Source organism: Hypanus sabinus, chromosome 2 (genome assembly GCF_030144855.1).
Source record: "Hypanus sabinus isolate sHypSab1 chromosome 2, sHypSab1.hap1, whole genome shotgun sequence".
Lineage (NCBI taxonomy): Eukaryota > Metazoa > Chordata > Chondrichthyes > Myliobatiformes > Dasyatidae > Hypanus > Hypanus sabinus.
Genome location: NC_082707.1, coordinates 43461008 through 43484731, shown reverse-complemented (window position 1 = coordinate 43484731; position 23724 = coordinate 43461008). Strand labels below are relative to the sequence as shown.

Here is a 23724-nt window from a genome sequence, read left to right as displayed (position 1 = left end):
GCATTTACAAAAAAGAAATGATGCAGAAGGATATTGTATCAAGCATAATGGAGAAGACAAGGAGGGAAAACACATCCTCACCACAAGTGCAGAGACGTAATTAGTACCTGTGTTCAAACAGTGTTGCTCTGAGGATAGCAAAAGAAATGGTGGAATTATCATCGGGTTATAGAGCATGGAAACAGGTCACAATTATATAAGTAGGGACAGCACAGTAGCATATGGGTTAGCTGTAAGATCGGGATTCAGTTCCTATCGCTGTCTGTAAGGAGTTTGTACAGCGTGGGTTTCCTCCAGGTGCTGCAGTTTCCTCCCACATTCCAAAGACGGTCAGGTTTAGTGAGTTGTGGGGAAGCTATGCTGGTGCTGGAAGCATGGTAACACTTGCGGACTGCCCTGCGTAATCCTCACTGACTTGATTTGATGCATTTTGCTGTATGTTTTGACGTATGTGACAAACAAAGCCAATGTTTATCTTTAGTTTTCCAGCGTGGTTGTGAGAAAGGACTATTTAGAAGACAGTGGGGGAAGATTAAGTGTCTTGGAATTTCAGGAGGGTTGAAATTAAATAGCAGTGAAAGATGGATTCTGGTTTGACAAGGTAGTTTGCTTAGTTCTTCTGGTAATATGAACATCAGTGATTTGGATTTAGTGTTAGGAGGTCTGTTGTCTACATTTTCAGATGATACCCATTCCCAAAGAACCTGCAGGTAGTTGTGGATCCCTCTTAAATAACATAGGTGTAGTGGATGTGCTTCCTAGTGCATGGTCCACTCAGAAAGTTTGTAGGTGTCTATGAATTAATCAGAGCAGGCATCAATTTGACAATGAGTGTAAGTTGATATCCATTGTGCATGTTCTATGTATCCTGTGCCTGGGTGGTTGACATGTATGGGAACATGAGAGTCTTGTTATTATGACTGGAAACATGACTGGAGTCTTACTAAGGCTTAATAAGGCATTGGTCAGATTGCACGAAGTATTGTGGGTAATTTTGGACCCCTTATCTAAGAAAGGATGTGTTGGCTTGGGAGGGCATCCAGAGGAAGTCTAAGAGGATGACCCCAGGAATGACAGGATTCACATTTGAGGAGAGTTAGATGGCTCTGGGTCTGATCTCGCTGGAGTTCACAAAAATGGTGGGGTGGTGGTGATCTCATTGAAACTTATTGAATATTGAATGGTCTAGATGGAGTGGATATGGAGAAGATGTTTCCTTTACTTAGGGAGTCTTGACAGAGGGCACAGCCTCTAAAATAGGACGTCTGTTTAGAACAGAGACAGGGCAGAATTTCCTCAGCCAGATTGAGGAATTCATTGTCACAGATGGCTGTGGAGGCCAAGACATATTTAAGACTGATGTTTATAAGTTCTTAATTAGTAAGAATGTCAAAGGTTATGGGGAGAAGGCAGGAGAATGGGGTTGAGAGGGATTAAAAAAAATCAGCCATGATGGAATGTCAGTGGGCATTCAATGGGCTGAACAGCCTAATTCTGCTTCATGCATTATATGTTAGACAGGCTATCAGGTCACAATGGCCTTTTGAAATCTCTCTTAAGATAGGACGCAATTGTGTACTGCTTAAAATGTCTGTGTCTGAATTTCAACAGCAAAGATTTAAAATTGCTCACTCCAGCACAGATTTGTTCTCCCTCCCTTGGTCAGCATCATTTCACACAGGGATTTCAACTATAAATCCTTCTTGCCTTCAGAGCCACTCAACCTCAGGACTTTTGTAGGCTAGTTGCATCTACTTCCTGACCAACTTTACAACATCTGTTTGCATTTCTGTTATTTAAATCACACGCTGGTATGCTAATTGGCACATCAGTGACTGATGCATTGATTTCTGCTGTCATTTCAAAAACAAAGCCCCAGGGTATTAGAGTCAGGTAGCAGCTGTTTCTCTGGGACAGTCGGAAAACCCTCAGCGACATCTATTCTTCTCGGAGGCCTTGACTTTTGTGGCTTTGCGTAGCTCTTCCACTTGGACTCTGACAGGTAAGGGATACCCAAATAATACTGGTTATTTCAGCATTCAACAAAAGCAGCAGCAAAGTAGCACTTGTTAGCAGAAAATGTTTAATTGTTGATCATAAAAAGGAGAGTCCAGAGGGAAAACAATATGTTAAGTTGATGGAAGATTACCTAAGACTAAAAAGCTTATTTTTAGTGAGTCCAGTGTAAACAAGAATTTAATTCCAATCCAGCTGTAAAGCAGACTGTTTAAATGAACACAACTAAACCTGCAAGCCAATAGCTTTTTAAATGCTTTTTGCAGTTCCAGTCCGGTGAATCCATTGCTCCGGGATTTGATTTGAAGTCCTGTCACCCAGCATCTCCCGTGAGGCAGGTAGCTGCACACTGATTTGCTACTTGAGCCTGACTCAGTATTAGTAGAAATGAGCAGCAAGCAGCTTTAATGCAGAATTTCATGTGCTTTGTCCTCCCATTTCAAGAAAAAAAAACCTAGATGCTAAGTTTTCCTGGCCTAACCCTATATTTTTTTTTCTCTTTGAAAATAGGAATGTATTGAAGATATAGAAATAATCTTGTCTGAAATATCTGCATCAGCTCCTGTATCTTGAATGGAATATTGCTGCTGGGAGTGGCACTTGGCTTTGTGTGTTTGAGACGCCTCCACGGGAGCGGCTGTAGATTTGGACCTGAGGACTGAGATGCTCCTCTGTCTAAGGGAAGAAGAAATGTCACATCAAGAACTCACACAGCGACTGGTCAATGTCATCACTCATGTTGGTAAGAAACAATTGAATTGTTTAAATGTATTCAGCTCTATGGCAAAGTGTCTACAGGAGCGTCACAGATAAATGTATTTCAAACCTATATGTAGGCTGAAAAATAATTTTTCTGCAACATTTGTGAAATTATATGGTCGGGGAGAACGTTGGGAAGTATTTGGAAGACGAGTAAATGTGGTTGGAATAATTTTTAAAATTAGTCTATCTGGTATAACATCACAGAGGGGAAAAAACGTTCTGGTTAGTAATTTCTGGTTAATTATTGAAATACTTCCTGCCATTTCAAGCAACTTGTTCCAACAGAGTAAAGATTTATGACTGAGGTATTAGGTTCACAAATCCCAGTTGTTAGTGGACAGTATTCACAAAAGAAAACTGCTTTGGTTTCATTATTAATCTGCACTTAGTCGAGAGGGACCACAGGGACAGAATAGATAAAAGATGAACGTTACACTGATGCCTGTGAGTGAGATCATGGTTGTACCATCTATGTGATGAGAGATTAGATATCTGATCTTTGTTTGCTTTGATTTTGTAGTTCATTATATTATTGGATTTAAGGGAGAAATATGTCCTGGTTACTAGTTTTTTTTCTCAATAATGAACAAGCACATAAAGAATTTTTAAAGAAATTTTGTTTTGTGTTTAGTTTCATTTGTCCTTCAAATGATATTAATTGAGTAAAAAGAAGTTTGCATTTAATTTTATTTATTAAGGTAACACCTAATTAGTTCAGTTGTTAGTTTTCCTGTTTCCTGAAACAGAACAATAGATGGTTGCTAATAATCCGAAGACAATTACCTCATCAGGCAATTCAAATGATGTCATATGAGATAAGTCACTTATTGCACTGTCCTTTGAGTTGTAATATTGGAATATGGTCAGTAGCACCTGTTACAATTTGTATATTTTTTCTGTTCACTAACATGAATTAAAAAGGCAATATATGTTCATACACAATCAGAGGAAATGTAGTCAATAATGCAACCTTCCCATAAATTTCCTTCTGTTGCTGAAATTATTTTTGTGAACTGTACCTTGTTCCTTTTGTCTATGGTGTGGGAAGATCATGGTTAAGATTTAATAATTTGTGATTATGCTGACAACTTCTGAGGATGTTAAGAGTGCTGTTTGAAAAGGTCTCCAATAGTTTACTGATCATTAAATCATCCAGTAGCTTGCCCATAGTAAAACAGAGTTATGAAATCCTGTCTCAGCTGGGGAATTTCATCCCATAGACCATAGTCATATAGGTGACTTGTATATGTTACTGACCTGGAGGCATATTCGGTGTTTAAATGAGATAATGTAGAGTTTATCATACAAGGAATTACTTTTGCATGTCCATAATGCAAGGTTGCTGCTGTTTGTTTATTCATTTCGCAGTTGGGTTTCTGAGAGAAAAATGGCACAATCTTCTTCGGATTGTAGCAAGGAGTAAATAATTAGTAGAAAATGTTTGAGAGGGCATTTTAAAAGGAGGCTCTGGCTACCTCTGCAACAGCATGAGGTGCAGTGTTTAAAATCCACACCCTTGAGCTAGAAGGTTTTGGTTTCAAGCTTTGCTCCAGAGACTGAAGTGCATATTTTATGCTAGGAGTTCATTGTAGTACTGAAGGTGTACAATACTATTGTAAATTCTTCTGTATGAGGTGAAAAGAACATGGATCATTCTGAAGAGGAACTGGAGAATTTCCACGGTTATCTTAATAACACCCATTCCTGAATCGGCAGCATCACTAAAATGATCTTGTCAGCTCTTTTATTCACTTTACCTGGTACTTGTTATGTACTTTCTGATAACCCGTGTCATAGCAGGTGTTTCTCTTTTTACACACAAAAAATTTTTCTTTTTTTTGTAATTTTTTATTGAAGTTCAAAAAAACAAACTTTTCTATAAGATGTATTTCAGACATTGTACATATATATATAATCATATGTATCACAAAATCTCCACAAAGTATTTATCTGGGGTATACACTTGTAGAAAAGAGTGGAAAGAAAAAAACAAGCAAAAGGAAAGAACTATGTACAAGTAGGGAGTGATCTTTTTTTTTTACAACAGATTCATTGATTTGTGAGAATAAAATCAGGCCTATGAGGCATTATGTAGTTAAACCATTTTTCCCAGTATGAATCAAATTGTTCCAGCTTATGATTAACAGATGCTGTTATCTTCTCCATTTTGTAAATGTCCATTGTAATTTCCATCCATGTATTTAAAGTTGGGCTCTCCTGTGATAACCATATCCTAGTAATTTTTTTTTCCAGCCACCAACAGTATATTCATTAAATATTTATCTCTTTTCAACCATTCTTGAGGTATATATCTAAAATATATGGTCTTACTCTCTAAGGGTATTTCACATTTAAAGATGTCTTGTAGGGCATTGTGTATCCCCCTCCAATAGTTTTTGATAACAGGGCGGTCCCAAAAATATGATGATTTGCATTTTGAAAAGATCATGATTCAAAATAAATGAGCAACTTATATAAAATGGAAATGCTTGAAAACAGTATATCACTGGATTAGCCACAGCATATTTTATCAAATACCCAACCCTAGCACAAAGCCAGATACCAACACTACCATTTCTCTTATTATTATTTTTGAAATCTGTCTTTCTCAGCTGGTTGAAGAGGGCTTTTACTGCACTTTTCATGCTGAATGATGCAATCAAAGCTAACACTAAGGTGCTAAGTAGACATATGATACATATATTTTTCCATTTTCTATACAAAATAACAGATTTGTCTTTTTAAACCTGTCAAAATTATTTTCCTCCAAATGAAACTTCAATATAATCCAATGATAATGCTCTTTCAGTATGAAAGAGCCAGAAATTCTGAAATGATAGGTATTGCTTTGTGTCCCCATCCAGTTTCTAACAACTGTTGGTCTACAGTATGTGTACCAAAGTACAGTAATCTGCAGATGCCATTGCTGGTTCTTTAAAAGCAAATGAGCTGCATGAAAATCTGCCTGAAAGATTGAATCATATTTTTGCAGGTAACTTATTTGGTGTTGTAACTGGTCATGCATGGTAGAAATGATTTATATTTACACTTTTAAACTGCACTTTTTTTTTTACCTGAAAAAAATGGTTCAAATATTTTAAAATTTATTTACAAGTGTTATAGGAATTTGTCAAGTACCTTGCCTTAAAATTGAAACCTAAAAAAAAGTGATAAATTTGATGAGATAAGTAAGGGGTTCTTGAGCATGTTTGATTAATTCAAGCTGTGCATTGTGTGGAGGTGAAAACATAGATTAAAGTTTGGTGATTTTAAGTGAACACTGGATGATGCTTTTTCCAGAATTATTATTTGCTCTTAGCCTGAATATGCACTCAGTGACCACTTTATCAGGTAGACCTGTGCTTCTAATTGTTAATGCAAATACCTAATTAATAATCATGTGGCAGCAACTCCTGCATAAAATCATGCAGACATGGTCAAGAGGTTCAGTTGTTGTTCCCAGTAAACACTGTGGTGGTTTTAGTACCTAAGAAACTACTGATTCTCCTAGGATTTTCTTGCACAGCAGTCTCTATAGTTTACAGAGAAATGTGCGATAAACAAAAAAACATCCAGTGAGTGATAGTTCTGTGGGTGAGATTGACATCCCTCATTAACAAGGCAGAGTAGAATGGCCAGACTGGTTCAAGCTGACAGTAACTCAAATGAACCATACATTGCAACAGTAGTGTGAATGCACAACGTCGGACCTTGAAGTGGACGGGCTACAGCAGCAGAAGACCATGAACATACACTCAGTGGCCACTTTATTAGGTACAGGAGATATCTAATAAGGTGGCCACTGAATGTAATACTAAATAGTTTGAGCATAAAGTTTAAGGAGCTACGTGGATATTCCTCTGACCTGAATGGCAAGTTTGGAAATTAATATGCACCCTCATTCACCATATTATTTAGTCCACGCAGTTATTGGCAATAGGAATCAAATCACTATGATTTCACTCTGTTGCATGCTTTCACTCTGCCTTATTTGCTGAAACTCAAGCTAGTTTCTCATGTTGGGGAAGTGGGGGTGATGCTTGAATTTTACTTTAGGGGCCCACTGTGAGTATCTTTATCAGTTACTCAGTTCAGGCAGCTGTGAGATGTCTAGGGCACAGAGGGACCACATCCTTCACTACCTGGCTGACTCTGACATTAAAGGAAAGAATTTCTAACTACAATTCTGACAAATGGTTAATACTGAATCATAATGAAACAATATCAGTGATTATTACAAGCAGAACTTGTTAGTTCTGTTGGAAAGCTAACTAACCATCCTGCTGAATATCCTGTAATAGCTGCAACTCTCCCTCACAACACTGGATGTGGTAGCCAATCTCTTACTGGAAAATATAGATTTAGGGGCAGAATTATGCCATTTGGCCCATTGAGTCTGCTCCTCCATTCCATCATGGCTGATTTATTATCCCTCTGAACCCCAGTATCCTGCCTTGTCCCTGTAACTTTTGACATGCTGTCTAACCAAGAACTTAACAATCTCTCTATAAATTGTGGTGCCCCATTTTATAATTATCCTCTGTGTCAATCTGAAACAGTTGTAGTTTATTTCAATCATGGATCGGCAAGATGTTAAAATGGGGTTACCAACGATGCCATCTACAAATAACTTGAATCTGTTGCCCATACTAATCTATTCTTCAACATCTGTTTATTGTAATATAGTAGAACAAATTGGTCAATACTCTTTCCTGAGCTAAGAGTTAACACTTTAGAGGCAGTTATTGTCTGACTTTATGGTTCACCCGCATGTGAGAAAACTCACACAAATCAGTTTTGTGATTGTTCCTGCTTTGAATGATTGGCAGAGTATCAAGAAAATGCCACGAAACCTCCCTGAAATTATTGGAAAAATGTCGGCATTATTCACCAAGCACAAGTTTCCCAGGATTTTATCAGTAATGACTATTGTAGATAATATCTTGTGTCTTAGTTTTTTCCATTTTCAATACTGTAGTGAAATAGATTTTATAACTGTGTGTGATGACACAAACCATGAGTCTAACAGCATGAGTCATGTTCTGAGCAGTGCTTTTCATAGGTGCACCTTCAATAGTAAGGAGGAGATATTAGAGACCACACGCAAATTGTTGAGCCACATAGCGTCATGTGCAAAGGAACAATCAAAGAACAAGCCCTTCACTTTTCTCAGTTTCACTTCTACCATCCAAGATGCTGGATTTTCAGAAATGCAGAAAGTGGAAGGGTAATAGTTGAAGGAACTCCCACTTGGTGGCACATCCTTAAAGTACTCCAGTTGAACTTTGGAGTCGCATACTCTGTGGCCATTCACAATACCCCTACTTCATGTGGTTGTGGCAGCGTGGCAACCTGTTGGAATTCTATTATCTTGAAGCAGTGAATGACTTGCCACTCTATTAAATGTGCCTGATTTACGATTGTGAGGAGATCTTAAAGGGGTCAAACTACCACCATCAGCAAGTGAACCAGATCAGAGAAAATGAGCACAGGGTAAGTACCGGTTGGCCACGCTGTGAGAATCTGATGGGATCAGACTACATAAGTGAGCAGGTCTTTAGCAGTGGGATTCTTTTAGTGAAAGAAAATGAGGTTGAGATTCTGGATTGGCTGAAAACTGATAAGTGGAAGATTCTAGAAAAATAAACTGAATGAGGAAAAGCATCTAATCCAGATGGATGTACCCTGGGTTGCTGAATAAAGAGAGAAAAATGCAGGGAGTCTGCTGACAGATTAAGGGGTGGTGTTTGAGGATTGAAAAGTTGTTCAAAATATTATCTAGCTATAAACCCATTAGTTAGAGACCAGTCTCAGTGAAAGAGAAGTTCTGGGAACAAAGTGGGGGCAGTCACTTTTCTGTGCAGATTGATTGATTAGCACGGAATTGCTAATGACAAATTATACCTAATTAACTTGGTAGTTTTTAAAAGTGAGGTGACAGAGGACCAGTGAGAAAGATGTAGATGATGAGTATAGACAGTATGCTCTTTCAAAGGGTATTTGAGAAGATGTAGTGTAATAGCCTTGCATCAAAAATGAAGGATATGGAATGAAATGAGGTGTAGCAACATAGGGAGAAAGGAAGTAGGAATGAAGTTTGCTTTGATACTGGAAGTAAGTACAACAATGGAGTTCTCTAGCAGTTGGTTTGAGGCCTTCTGCCTTTTTAAAATAAGGATTTGTATGGATATACAGAGCGAAATTGTCTAAACAGAATTTGGAGCATGGTGAACAATGGGGAGGATATAGATGGGGTGGTGGAATGGGTTGGTAGGTACCAGTTAATACAAGAAATGGTGCGTCTTCAACTTGGGTCGAAAGAATGAGAAGTTATCCATTTTGGAAGCTGGAACAAGAGGGCAGAGTATTGTCTGAACGGTGTCGAGTTAGGTAAGGGAGAAATGCAAAGAGACCTAGGAGTCCTAGTTCACCAGTCAATGAAGGTGAATGACCAAGTGCAACAGGCAGTGAAGAGGGCAAATGGAATGTTGGCCTTTGTTACAAGGGGAATTGAATACAAGAGCAAGGATGTTCTTTTGCATTTGTACAGGGCCCTGGTGAGACCACACCTGGAATATTGTGTACAGTTTTGGTCTCCAGGTTTAAGGAAGGACATTCTGGCAATTGAGGAAGTGCAGCATAGATTCACTAGGTTGATTCCTGGGATGGCAGGGCTGTCTTACGCAGAGAGATTGGAGAGATTGGGCTTGTACACGCTGGAATTGAGGAGATTGAGAGGGGATCTGATTGAAACGTTTAAGATAATTAAAGGATTTGATAGGATTGAGGCAGAAAATATGTTCCAGATGTTGGGAGAGTCCAGTACCAGAGGGCATGGATTGAGAATAAGAGGTCAGTTATTTAAAACAGAGTTGAGGAAGAGCTTCTTCTCCCAGAGAGTTGTGGAGGTGTGGAATGCACTGCCTCGGAAGACGGTGGAGGCCAATTCTCTGGATGCTTTCAAGAAGGAGCTGGATAGATATCTGATGGATAGGGGAATCAAGGGATATGGGGACAAGGCAGGGACTGGGTATTGCTAGTGAATGATCAGCCATGATCTCAGAATGGCGGTGCAGACTCGAGGGGCCAAATGGTCTACTTCTGCACCTATTGTCTATTAAACTGGAGGCAGAAACATCTAAGTTTCAAATCTGACCAGCTTGACAGTTCAAATTGCAAACTAAAGCCCAATTACTGTTCATTTCAATTCTTAAGTTTCATCACACAGCTGACATCTTAAATTTAAAATATTTCCTCGCTTCATCTTCAGAATTGGGGAAAATCAGTTTTTCATTTAACTGTTAAACAATTATTAGAAATGTAGGATCTGCTGTTCATTTTCTGTCTGGTATAGGGACACAGATCAGAAACAGTGCAAAGGGAAGAAAGTTATCTTTGACTGCAAGGTGAACACTTTCAGCAGCTGGTTGTACTTGCCACAGAGATTTGAATTCATTGAAATCTAATGTGTGGGAGGTGAGTGCAGTTGATGGACAAAATTCTCACACATATTTAATGTTATGATCATAAGGAACTTTTTGCCCTTAATCCCAGGAGATTCGTTCTCAGCTGTACTAAATGTGCAATAATTTTGAATCTGAAATCTGGTTCCAGTTGATTTAATTGAACTAAATTTTGACAATGCAGTTTATAGTGTAAGGACTGCCTCCCAGCTGAGAGTGTCTTTTGCTAATTGTTTTGCAGGTGTACCTACAATAATGTGACCCGAGTCTAAAATAATTTTCACAGGAAGGTTAGACGTTCATTCTGTGTTAAAGTAAATTGCACTTACTTGGGTCAAATTCTCATCTTTTCAGAAACGTAACTAAAGATCTCAAGCTACGTCTTCTGAGCTTGCTTATTCGGTTCAGCATTAGCTTTTTCTCGGACTGCTGCTAACTGCAAATGAAACATTGTTTTAATATCTAGCTCTCAGCATAATTCCTAGAAAGGATTGTCAGAATGTGATGATGAGAAGAGAGCTGAATTCAAAATTGCATTTTGTGATTAATCCATGCCAATGAATGCAATAAGCATGTCAATTTGTGGTAATTAACATGATTAATGTTCAGCTCGTACAATTTGTTCTGTTGTGTAATTATGCCTTTCTTCAACTGGCCATTATTGCGATTGGCTGGACTCATCTGAAGCTTGTCTGTTCAGTTTGAACGCTAACCAGTATCTTATTTAAAGGAGGAGATGCTGGCAGCCATTTTACAAATCATTCTTATTTGAATAATAAAGAACAGTGCAGGCTGGGAGAGAGCAGTCTCTAAAATCTTTGGGGCTTGTCTTACAGGATGTGAACAGAGAAAAATATCCTTTTTCAATAAGAAATCAGTGAATTCTGTAGATTTGTTCTCAGTAGGTAGAGAGCAACCAACACCAGGAAGCCAATATCAGGAGTCAAGATTTGAAGTTCCTAATGCAAGGCCAAAAAGAAGTTCAACAGTCTCACCGGGATGGTATCAGAGATTGGATCTTAAAATGTACCATTAGCTTCAGTCACTTCTTGTTTTGCTGCAAATTTAAAATCCACTCAAATCTGAGAGCATCATCCGTATCTTTTAATTGTGTTTGGCAACCTGCAAGTTATTGCAAACACCTCCAGCTCCAGTTTGCAGTAAGCCAGGTGGATCAAAGTTTATTGCTGCAGTCATCTAGATTGCAATTGAGGTGCCAGTCATCTGGGCCGTTCTACGTTTATGGTTGTGACTGCTGCAGTAGGGAGATTTCAGTGTAGGCTTTGCTGTGAAGCATACACACATTTCTCCCATAACTTCTTACCTGGGCTTCACACAGGAGAATTTCTCCCTTAACACCCAAGATGAATAGACATGTGGTTACTAATAACCTTTATCCTTAGAACCATAGAGCATTACAGCACAGCAACAGGCCCTTTGGCCCTTCTTGGCTGTGTTGAACCATTTTTCTGCCTAGTCCCACTGACCTGCACCTGGACCATATCCCTCCATACCTCTCTCATCCCTTCTCTTCCAGCAGCTTCCCTGATCTGCATCCCCTCCAAACAATCCTACATTAGGAACACCAACTAACACAGTATTACCTAAAGTCTGTCTTTAGCACCTGGCATTCCTCTCCCTGTTGACTCTGTTGGAAATATGTACCTGTGTATTCCAGTGGTGTGCTTGAGCTGTAGGTGCCAGTCTAATACCCAGCTGGCACCAGCACCCTGGCAAGTTTGATAAATCAGAAGCTGATTGTTGCAGACGTTACAACTGTTCTTAAGTTTATAGGTAACTTCATTGAAATGCAACATTTGGAAAGCTGTAATAAAAGATGGGGAAATGGGAATCGGTGTCTTTTCAGAAAGCTGCCACAGTTGTAATGCCTCAATATTATTGCATTCAGACCAAATGAGTATACCCAAAATGTGGCTAAACATTTTGTATTTTTCTATTAAATTGTTAAGGATTTTGACATTTCCATCCATGCACTGGTTCCTTTCCACTTGATGTAGAAATCCACTTCTCTGACTTTCTCTTTCAAATCCTTTATATTTAAGAACCTCCCAATTATTATTTTTTTTTCCTTTGCCTTCTCTGCTGTGAGGGGATCAACCACAGCCTTTCTAATTTCCTATAGTTGAAATCCCTCAATCTTGGCAATCTTCCCTGCATCCTTTCCAAATCTGTAAAATTCTTTGCGTATTGTTTAAGAAAAATGCCGAAGTGCAGTCCCAGACTTTCTTTGTTTCAGTACTAATTTTACAAAGCTAAGTGCTATTATACTTTCTTATCTGCTGTATCAACTTGAATAAATAAGATGGTTTTAAAAAGTCTGCTTCCTGCTTCATTGTGGTGCTTGGATACAACTGTTCTGGTGAGTTCCTTCTCGGCCAGCTTGAATTATGTAATGGTGAAGTGTTGCCTATACTACCTGCTGTGGGATTTCACTTCAGCTATTCTGGTGGCACTCCACATCCCACCCCAGGAAGACATGAAGCCTACATCAGTGAATGACGTATATTCCAACAGCCTTGAAACTGAATTGGCCCTCTTCATCATTGCTAGTGGCTTCAATGAGACCATCTTCAAGAGTGTGTTAGCAAAATAGTACCAGCATGTCTCCTATCTCTACTGGGGTTCAACTACCCTTGACTATTGCTATACACCCATCAAATATGCCTACTGAGCCAGTCCTCTGCCTGCATCAGATTCTGTTCTTCATCTCTGCAAACAAAAAAACTTTCAAATAACTGATGACCCAGTACAGAAAGATGCACAATGCTGGTCTGAGGAAATAAATGAGCTTCTATGCAGCAGTTTTATGAGTTGGTTGACTGGCCCACATGTAAAGACTCAGCAGTCACCTTAGACGAGTGTGTGACCACCATCATGGACCTTATCTGCAAATGTGTTGAGGATAACCTGGGTGTTCTAAGACTGGACACTTGGGATGAACTAGGGGGTCCACTCCCCGCTGAAGTCTGGCACTGAGGTGGTCAAATCAGACAATCCTGACCTTCACAAGGATTGAGCTCTCTGGGATGCCAAAAGACAAGGCACGTCCAAAACCAAGTTCTAGATTAGCCATCAGTTGTGATATGGTATAATGGGCTACAAAGTAAAGTCAGGCAGTATCATCGATACACCTCATGCATTCTATATACCTTTTTTCAAAAATAAAAAAAAAACCAAGGGGATTGGAATGTCACCACCCACTCCGACACTTTCCAGTGCACCTGAACCCACAGACACGGATGTGAGTTCAGTCTTCCAAAGAGCGAACCCGTGGAAAACATCTGGCTAGTGTTGCCATCTGTGTCCTTGGATCCCACACATTCTGCAGGTAATGCAACAATACCTGCAACACCATTATGGTCCCATCATTTCTTCAAATACTTCAATGTTATTGGACATAGGTGATTAACTATTCTCTTCAATAGTGCTCTTGAAATGTAGCATCAAGATTTCATTAATTTTAATTATTGGCATGATAGTCTAAACAGTTGGAATAGAAAATACTAAGAAAAAGAAGCATTCTCAGTTATTTTTCCATAATCTAGCAATAACATGTTGGGAACAAGTTTATTTTCCTTGGGGGAGGCCATAGGGGTGATATAATGCATCTGTTACATAGTTGAATAGTGACATTAGAGTCAAATCTCCTAAATTAATTTACATATTTCAGGGATACAACGATGGTGTTTCAAACAGAACACTTTGTAATTGTCATTATGTACTGAGGAAATATGAAAAACGTGCTCACTGTTAATACATCAGTTCATTACAACAGCACATTTGGGTAATACAAAGCAAAACAATAATAGTGCAGAATAATGAGTTATAATTACAGAGAAAGTGTGGTGCAGGTAGGGAGCAAGGTGCAAAGTCATAACAAGTTACTTGTGATGTCAAGATCCCATTATCTTGTACTAGGGAACCATGAAATAACCTTCTAACCGTGGGTACGTGTTTTCAAGCTTTTATATCTGCTGCCGGATGGGAGGGAGAGAAGATAGAATATCCAGGGTGTGGGAGGTATTTAATTGCATTGGCTGCTTTACGGAGGCAGTAAGAAGCGTAGACGAGGTCCATTGAGAGGTGGTTGGTTTCCGTGATGTGCTGAGCTGTGGCCACAACTTTTTTTTCGGTGTCTTTAGGTCAAGGGCAGAGCTTTGCCTTACAAAACTGTAATGCATTTGGTTTGGATGCTTCCTGTGGTTACATAGATTTATTTATATTTTTTTTTAAAAAAAGTTTGAGTGTCAAAGAGGATCTATCAAGTTTCTTTAGCCCCTTGGGGAAGGAGAGGCATGGGTGTGCTTTCTTAACTGTGCCTTCGATGAGGAAACACTATTAGGATGTTCACTCCCAAGAACCTGAAGCTCTCAGCCCTTTTGACCTTAACATTATTGATGTAAATAAGGAGTATGAACGCTGCACACTCCCACTTCCCAAAGTCAATAACCAATTCTATTGTTTTGCTGACATTGAGTGAAAGACTTTTGTCATGATGCCATTTCATGAGGCTCTATCTCCTTCCTGTACTCTGACACATTCTTATTTGAAAAGTGGTTCACCTTGGAGGTCTCACCTGCAAACTCCTAGATGGTGTTAGCATAGAATCTGGCCATGCAGTCGTGAGTGTACGTGGAATAAAATAGGATGAGGATGCAGGCTTGTGGGCACCACGGTAGAAGATAATTGTCTATCCTTGTCGATTGCAGTTTCTGGGTCAGGAAGTCAAGGATCAGGTAGCAAAGGGGGTGTTGAGTCCTAGGTCTGAGTTAGGAGATGAGTTTCATGTGTCTTCAAATTATTTTTAATCAAAACAAGTATGAAATAACCAATTGTTAAATAATTTGGAAAAATAAATAATTTTAAAACATTCAAAATAATGATCTGGAGTTAGATATTTCTGCCTCATTTGTTCTAGATTCTTTGAATAACTATTTAGTATTTCAGCAACATTTGAATAATGTAAATTGTTTGATTCTGCATACTTTACATAATTTTTTATGGTTGTATGTATGAAGTTTGTGAATGGCATGCGTCATCATGCCACCGTGTCAATAGTGGGCACCCCTTTTAAGGTTAAAAACAAATGTACACGTTATTTCCCGGTACCATGTTTTATTTATTTTGACTAGTTTTATGTTTTAGTTACAAAACCAAAGAGCAAACAGAGTTGAAAGTGCTGTGAGATGTTAGCATTTTAAAAACAAGTACAGCATGTTTTATTTGCAAGAGAGAAATGATTGAGTTAAATAAAGGCAAAAACCAGACAAATTCACAGGTTCATTAATGGTGAGTACTGGGTGATGATAACCATAAACTTTTATTTATATATAAAAAAAGAGCAGAAATGGCTGGCTATATCAGAAAGATAGACACATTTAATTGCATAACTGATAACTGGTTCATGTATGCTGAGCAAATTGAGCAGTACTTTAAAGCTAATGAAATAGCCAATGAGAAGTGAGTGCCAGTTTTGCTGAGTGCATTGGGTTTAAAGGCATACAGTTTGCTTAGAAGTTTAACTGATCCAACCAAACCAGCTGAAATTAGCTGTTCTGATATTGTGAAAGTAATTCAGGAACATTTAGAACCAAAACCATTACCAAGTGTTCCGCAAGTGGAATAAAAAGTAAGGGAATCCATTTCACCATATGTGGCTGAATTAAAGAAATTGTCTGAACATTGTCTGTTCAGTGATGAGCTCAATGATGCACTGAGAGATTTATTTGTGGAATCTTCCAATAAAGTATTTAAAAATGGCTCCTAACTGAAGCACAACTTGCATTTAAAAGAGCAGTTGAAATCTCTGTATCAATGCAAACCAGGAGGCAATTGAGTTGTAGTCAGGAGTGAAAGTGAGCATGAATAAAGTTGCAACATCTAAACAGAAACCTGCCTGGTCAAACAAATTGTGTTATCGTTGTGGAAGGGGCTTGCGTCATCAGGTTTAAGGGCAAAACTAGCATAAAATGCAACAAATTAGGACACATACAAAGAGCATGCGGTACAGACAAAAATAACTGGACTACACAGGAGGAGAAAAAGATAAATAGTTGCAGTTTTTAAAAAAAGTGCTAATCTACATGCAGATAATAAAAAATCTGATAACAATGAGACTGACACAGGACTGGATAGCTTTGAGATTTACAATGTGTAAACTAACAATAGACAAGCTATTTGGAACTCACTAGCAGAAAATGGCAAATTAATTAAATAGAACTGGACTCTGACTCTGCTGTTTCTGTCATTCCAGAAAATGGATTTGGTACTTCAGAGATACTAAGTGAAGCCTACAGATATCCAGCTAAAAACTTATACAGCAGAAAAGGTAACTCCAGGAGGAAAATTAACTCTTGTGGAAATGACATTTCTAAGAGTGAAATACATCTACTGACAAACCACATTGGGCTTGTATGTGGTTATAAACAGAGGGCCAGCATTGTGGGTACATGAATGGTTGAGACAACTACAACCTGATTGCAGATTCATCCATTTACATGCTGCATCCCCTGTAACGGGGCCAAGTGAATGTGATTTAAGTAAGATACTGGATGATGCTGCAGCTGTCTCCATGCTGTATACAAGTCACATTTTATTGCCATTTCGACCATAACTGCTGGGACAGTACACAGTAAAAATGAGACAGCGTTTCTTAGGACCATGGTGCTACATGAAACAATACAAAAGCTACACTGAAACTATGTAAAACAACACAAAAACTACTCTAGACTACAGACCTACATAGGACTGTATAAAGTGCACAAAACAGTGCAGGCAGTACAATAAAGACAATAGGCACTGAGGGCAGTAGGTTGGTGTCAGTCTAAACTCTGGGTATTGAGGAGTCTGGTGGCTTGGGGGAAGAAACTGTTACACAGTCTGGTCGTGAGAGCCGGAATGTTTCGGTGCCTTTTGCCAGATGGCAGGAGGGAGCAGAGTTTGTGTGAGAGGTGCATGGGGTCTTTCATAATGCTGTTTGCTTTGCAGATGCAGCGTGTGCTGTAATAGTGGCAAGAGAGACCCTGCTCAGGATGCTGTCAATACAACCTCTGTAGAATGTGATGAGGATGCGGGGGCGGGGGAGTGGGGTGGGGAGATGGACTTAACCCAGCCTTCGAAGAAAGTAGAGACTCTGCTGGGCCTTCTTTGTTATGGAGCTGGTGTTGAGGGACCAGGTGAGATTCCCCGCCAGGTGAACACCATGAGTTGTTGCTCAACAGTGCAAACAGGTGTGGGTACCACCGTCTGTGCCTCTGGTTGGAAAGTATATTGGACCAAGGAAGGACCGTGCTGCTCAGAGAAATCATGAAAGTAATGAAATCTGTGGTCTGTCTCCAACAGCTTTTGTAGGCAATGTATCTGAGGAAGCTCCAGATATGTTAATCCAGGCAGTTACTTATGAAATGTGGCTTGTTTTTAAGTGGAAGAGTGTTTAAGGAGCTTCAGGAAAGTTGCAAGTACTTGGTTTTTGTGAGTGTAAAGAACCAGAATCTACTTTTGCAGGCATTGAGGTTATTGCGTGAACTTCAAGTGGGAGGCAAAACAGCTGTTTGTGAAAGATACAAAGACCAAAGCCTAGTTGGATGAATGGAAGGCCAAAAAGAGCTGATGGAGGTACAAATCAGGATTTGTCAGATGTTGTGGATGGGGAAACCAAGAGGAGAGATCAGATCGTAAAGGGAGCAATAGAAGGATTAATAAAACAATACTCCAGAGAATTAAATGTACCATCCCATGATCAAGGTGCACAGGAAGAAAGAGGAGGATGACATAAGTGCTGACAGGAAGCACACATGAAACTAGGAGAAGGACGAGTTGAAAAGGAGAGGAGAGATACAGAGAAGAAACGTGTGCACGAAAAAGGGCAGGAATGAGAGTGTGATGTGGGATCAGGACTGAATTTTAGAATGTGATAGAAATTGTGTGAGAACGAAGGATAAGGAAAGGGAGTGTGACTGAGAAAGGAAAGGCAAGAAAAGGAGAAAAAAATGGCCTGAGCTTTCAGATCAATTTCCTGCAGTCCCAGAGTCAACTCCAACAACCACCAACCCCAGAACCTGAGGTTCCTTCACAGCCACATCTCACCTGCCAAGCAGTGATTTTTCTTCCTCGCACTCCCCCCATCAGAAAAAAAACATTATCCCACAAGAGTAAGGAAGTGTCCACAGCAAGTAAAAACTGTTAATGTGGCGTAGATCACTGCAGCCTTGCAATGGTCTTGGAGTTAGAAAGTTGAGAGTGATGTGACACTCACTCGTGAGGTTATGTTACAAGCCACATGAAGCCGTAGGCTTCAAGGAAGACGAGGAATATAGCCTGAGCATTGACCTTTTAGAATGTGGGAGGAGCATGAGCCATTAGTGAAATGTACTCGTAGAACAGCCATCTACTTCAGGCCATGCTGGAGGTAAATCTGGGGCACTACTCTTGACATGTCAGTTGTGAAATGGCATCAGCACAGGACTTTGAGGCGAATGGTCCTGGGTTCGAATCCGGCTGATCCCTTGCACGCTTTTCAGCCATGCTGGGTAGGGCATTGAGCTGATTTTAAAAAGAAGAACAAATGCTAAGGAAGTGGCAAACAATGCTTCTCATTGTGCCACAAGGTGTGGAAGGGAACAACACTCTTGATATATGTATGGAAATCTTGTACTACAAAATGGATGCAAGCACAAATTTAAAAAAAATCTGAGTCAAATTTCCCAACGGATTTGGGCACACCGTCGTTACGCTCAGAAATGTGTCAATGTTCAGCTGCGTGGATTGTGTAAGAGGTTTTCTGGGTAATGAGTTTTGTGTAAGACTTCCAGCATCTGCAGTTTTTTTTTGCTTTTGTATTTGTACAAAGTTGTGACCACTGCATTATATTTTGGGCTATTTGGAAAGGAATAAAGACTCAAAACAAAAATAAAATCTCTACTAAGATGATTATCCAACACTTGGTCACGACTAAAAAGTTAACATCGTATCAGAATAGTAGCACTGTCTTTGATGGTCTTTAACATAGAACCTCGGAGGTTTGGAACTAAGGATGCCTTTCACAATATTTATCACGGATAGTTTAAAGTAACACATTAATATCTGAGTAGCAGTAAGATTTTGAATCATGCTGTGTAATTATAGCACACTGAACACTAGAAAACAGCAAAATGAAGAAAGTAATTTTCACCTGTGAATTGTAAATAGTGTAACCGAACAACTGAATCACAAATCGGCTTGACTGTTATGGTCTGTGTTCACAGATGTTTACTGTAAATGTTACAATATTGGTATTACATGCTGTAATCCAAGTAAATTGGGGCCAATTTTGTTAATATTTATACCAAAGTTCAACAGTTGCTGAAAAATAGTAAACAGCCAGCACTTTGCTCTCTGTTCCAGACATTTCAATGTATTTTAAACTAATTATTTCCACAATCTGGCCACTGTTGTGAACACTTATGTGTCCCTGAGACACGGGGAGATAAATAATCATTTCCTAACAGGTTACTTGAATACAATCTAAAGATGAAACAAATGTTGACAACTGAGTCTCACTTTCATTGAATGTGATGTCTCTTTAGAAATTTTAAATTTAGTTCACTCCTAAATACACTAGTTAATACACCACGAGGAAAAAATTCCTTTTTGGGCTGAGCTACAACATAACAAGTGAGTTTATCATTTCTTCGCATTCACAGACCAAAATTCCTGGAGCTGCGATCTGTCTGTGTTAGAACCTTGACTGAAGGAGATGGGCATTTACTTGTGTTAAAAGAATGTGAGAGGAGGCAGCTGATGGGTTATGGAGGTGCAAAGTTTCTGGGATGGTATGCTACTTCTAGGTAGGTTTTATCAGTAGGCTTTCACCAATAAATCGGTGGAGACATTTTATATTTCAGAAAAGCCGTACCAACTCATTTATTGAAGACCAGAAGCTGAACTCAAAGCATGCTTAAAAACCCTTTACATAATTGCATCATTAGATCAGACCAGCCTCTTAAAGCGAAACACTAACTCAATGTCGTAGTTGTGAATTATGTACATTTCCACCAACTGTGTCCCCTACACTTTCCACTGGTTCCACAGGGCATCTGTGCACTCTGATCCATAGTCTTAAGGGATTCAATACTACCCTGACTGCTCCATCTCAATTTTTAAATGATCATGGGTCAGAGTATCCCAGGAACCAGTGGGGAAGTTACATTTCTTCCTGGTAGTTTTGGAAACACTCTGCAGGTCAGGCAGTATCAACAGATGATGACAAAGGGTTAACATTTCCAGTCAAAGTCCATTTATCAGATCCAGTAGGTTGTTTACTGGTATTAAACTGTTAGCTGCATATTAATTAAATTTTGTCTTTTGAATTTAAATTGTGACCTACATTTAAGCTATCTGTTTTAGTTCAGTTTTTTTAAGCAGTTAATAAAATTGGCTGTAATCAACTGGCAATAGAGATTGGATCGAGTATTCTTTAAAAGGGTATTGGTGAACTGTTTAACATTAATCCATTATTATCGCTTTTTTTAACCAATGTTCACATTTATTCTTCATATTTTTTAATCTTTATTTCAAATTCTTAAAATGCCAGAAGCAATATGCTGCAGATCCTGGAAATTTAAGATTAAAATAGAAAGTGCTAGAAGTTGTTGGCAGGTTATGCAGAATTATGAGAGAAACACATTTTTGTTAATATAAATGTTGCCTAATCTGCCCACTGTTTCTCAGTTTCCATTTGTATGTCAAAATGGCACAATGGGATTTCAACTAACATTCTCTAGATTATTAGTCGATATTGGAATACCTGTGTTCAATAAGTAAAAACCACTGCCTGCTCTTCTGATTATTCTTCTTTAATCAGTATTTATAAACCTTTTAGTTTTGAAATCTTACTGATTTGTAATATCAGAGAGGAGGGGACTGAAGAAATTGTGAGGAGAAAGGATTGAGTGTTGAGATATCGCTATCTAGGTCATTATGCATTTTTAAAACTATTTCAATATTTGTCACATGACTTAATCCAACAAAATTACTTTTTCCTAGGAGTACGGCTAATTAAAATCAAGAGTTTGATTTGTGGTTGGAAAAGAATCTAGGCTTTCCCAGAGTACATGGGAAACAAATAGAGTACAAACTCTTTTTGGGCTTCTAGCCAGGTACAGATATCAATTATAACTGAGGTTAGATGACAAACTATGCCACCTTCATCAGGGATGATGCTTGGGCATGTCTTGTTTGGTGCTATTTATAACATTCCACCCCCCCCCCCCATTCACTGTCTCTCCTGATTGGTTAGTCCTCATCCAATCAAGTGTCTGCTGTCCCACATTGTTTATAAAAGGCTTTAGGAATGGGGAAAAGCCCAATTAACACAGCATATAACACCCAAATAATGCTGTAATTATAGTAGTAACACAATAAAGAGTTGGTCATTCCTGATGGCAACTTGTGTTAGTTATCCAAAAGTTATAACGTGCTGATGGTTTAGAAGAGACCAGTCCTGGTAGAAGGAGCTTTATTTTTTTGTTTATTTCTGTACCCATGTACTGCAACATGGGTGTACAGAACATTCTGGAGGCCAGATGGCAGCACACATGATCTTGTGTTGCCGTGTTGGCTCAGCACTGCGTCAGGCAGGAGGCACTAATGCCCTGAGCCCTGAAGGACTGGATGCATCCTGTTTGGCATCTTAGCTTTACCCCAGGGGTACCCAAATGATAGGGGTTGCCATCTCGGTGAGAAAGGAAGGTAGATTTTTAATGTTTTGCTTAATATTCTGAATCAATTTATTCCAGCTGGTCCATTTGTGCAGAAATATGAAAACTCTACATGGTTCACAAACTTTGTAGCACTACTGTGTTATAATATGTGTTAAGTACCCAGGAAATTCCAGATCAGTGAGTCTTATTTCAGCAGTGGGCAAGGTGTTGGTGAAGATCCTCAGTGGCAGGATTTATGGAGCATTTAGAGTCATAATCTGATTAGGGATAGTCAGCATGGCTTTGTCAAAGGCAAGTTATGCCTTATGAACCAGATTGAATTCTTTGAGGATGTAAGAAAACATTGATTAAGGTACAGCAGTGGATGTAGTGTATATAGATTTCAGTAAGGCATTTGATAAGGTTCCCCATGCCAGGCTCATTCAGAAAGTAAGGAGGCATGGGATCCAAGGAGATCTTGCTTTGTGGATCCAGAATTGGCATGCCCACAAATATATATAAGGCAGTTTCTAGAGTAGGTTACATGGTTGGCACAACATTGTGGGTGGAAGGGCCTGTAATGTGCCGTAGATTTGTGTTTCTATGTTTCTTGAGATATTTATTGAGATGCAGAATAGGCCCTTCTAGCCTTATGAGTCGCGCTGCCCAGCAATTCCACAATTTAATCCTAATCCAATCATAGGACAATTTACAAAGACCAATTAACCTACTAACTGGTACACCTTTGGACTGTGGGAGAAAACTGTAGCACCTGGAGGAAACCCACACATAAACTCCTTTCAGTGGCAGGAATTGAATCCAGATCTCCTGTACCACAAAGCACTGGAAGTTAAGTTTGTTAAGTTTCTTCTGGACTTGAAGTTTATGGCTTATACCTCTGGGTTTTGTTAGAGGATTAATTTAATTCTAATTGTTGCAGTTATTACAAAATTGCAGGACAGATTGTTGTATTTGCTTCTTGTAGGTAGTGTATTTTTGGTATTACTTCCATTAAGGGGTATGGGATAAGGAAAAGAAATGAGCACTGAGGTACTGCAGTGATTTTATTGAACGGTGGATCAGGCACGAGAGCCAAGCAGCCATCTCCTGCTTTTATTTCTTGGGTCCATTATGGGAAAAAAATAGCATTTTGAAGGTTACCTGATTTACTGTGCTCCAGTTTCAAGCATTTGTGGTCTCTCATGTCTCTATTGTGTGGCTTAGTTGCAAGACAAATAAATTATAGAAATGTCCTGATGCAGAATGGACCATTCAGCCCAGTGAGTTTATTGTAGCTTCTTTCTCATTGCCCAGGAAGCTTTTTCTTACCAAACACCTGCATGACTCCTAAAACTAAATGTTTTTCATAATATTTTTTTTATGTTTCAAAGGAAACGCTGTTCCTTACTTTCAGAAGAAAAGGATTACACATCTATGTTCCTGGTTTAAGGAAAAACAACTATTTTCATAATGCATTGGAAGGTCATGGAAATGCTTGTTCAAGTAGGGGAAATTGGAAATGAAGAGATTTTGATAAGGAAGCTACTGAATGTAGTGCAAATGAATAATGAATCTAGAGCAGGGGTTCTCAACCTTTATGCCATGAACCCCTACCATTAACTGAGGGAACTCCTGATCAAAAGGGCAAATGAACTTTGTGGAATAAATATCTGTGTAGCCATGGTCAAATAAGCAATTTGGGCTGAAAAGAAGGTAGCTGATTTGATATTGCCGGTTTTATGGTAATACTCAGAATAACTTTATATTCCTCATAGCACAAATGC

The 23724-nt window shown here is 39.0% G+C and overlaps 1 protein-coding gene across 1 annotated transcript in view; it reads left to right on the top strand.

Annotated features, from left to right (window-relative positions):
- Positions 1-1969: 1969 nt before the first annotated feature.
- Positions 1970-23724, top strand: part of mcf2l2 (MCF.2 cell line derived transforming sequence-like 2) — a 312522-nt gene continuing 290767 nt past the window's right edge. Inside the window, exons 1-3 of the mRNA XM_059944935.1 lie at positions 1970-2002; positions 2527-2758; positions 16516-16590. Coding sequence (XP_059800918.1) covers positions 2680-2758; positions 16516-16590 — 154 coding nt within the window. The 5' untranslated portion in view covers positions 1970-2002; positions 2527-2679. The remainder of the gene's footprint in view (positions 2003-2526; positions 2759-16515; positions 16591-23724) is intronic.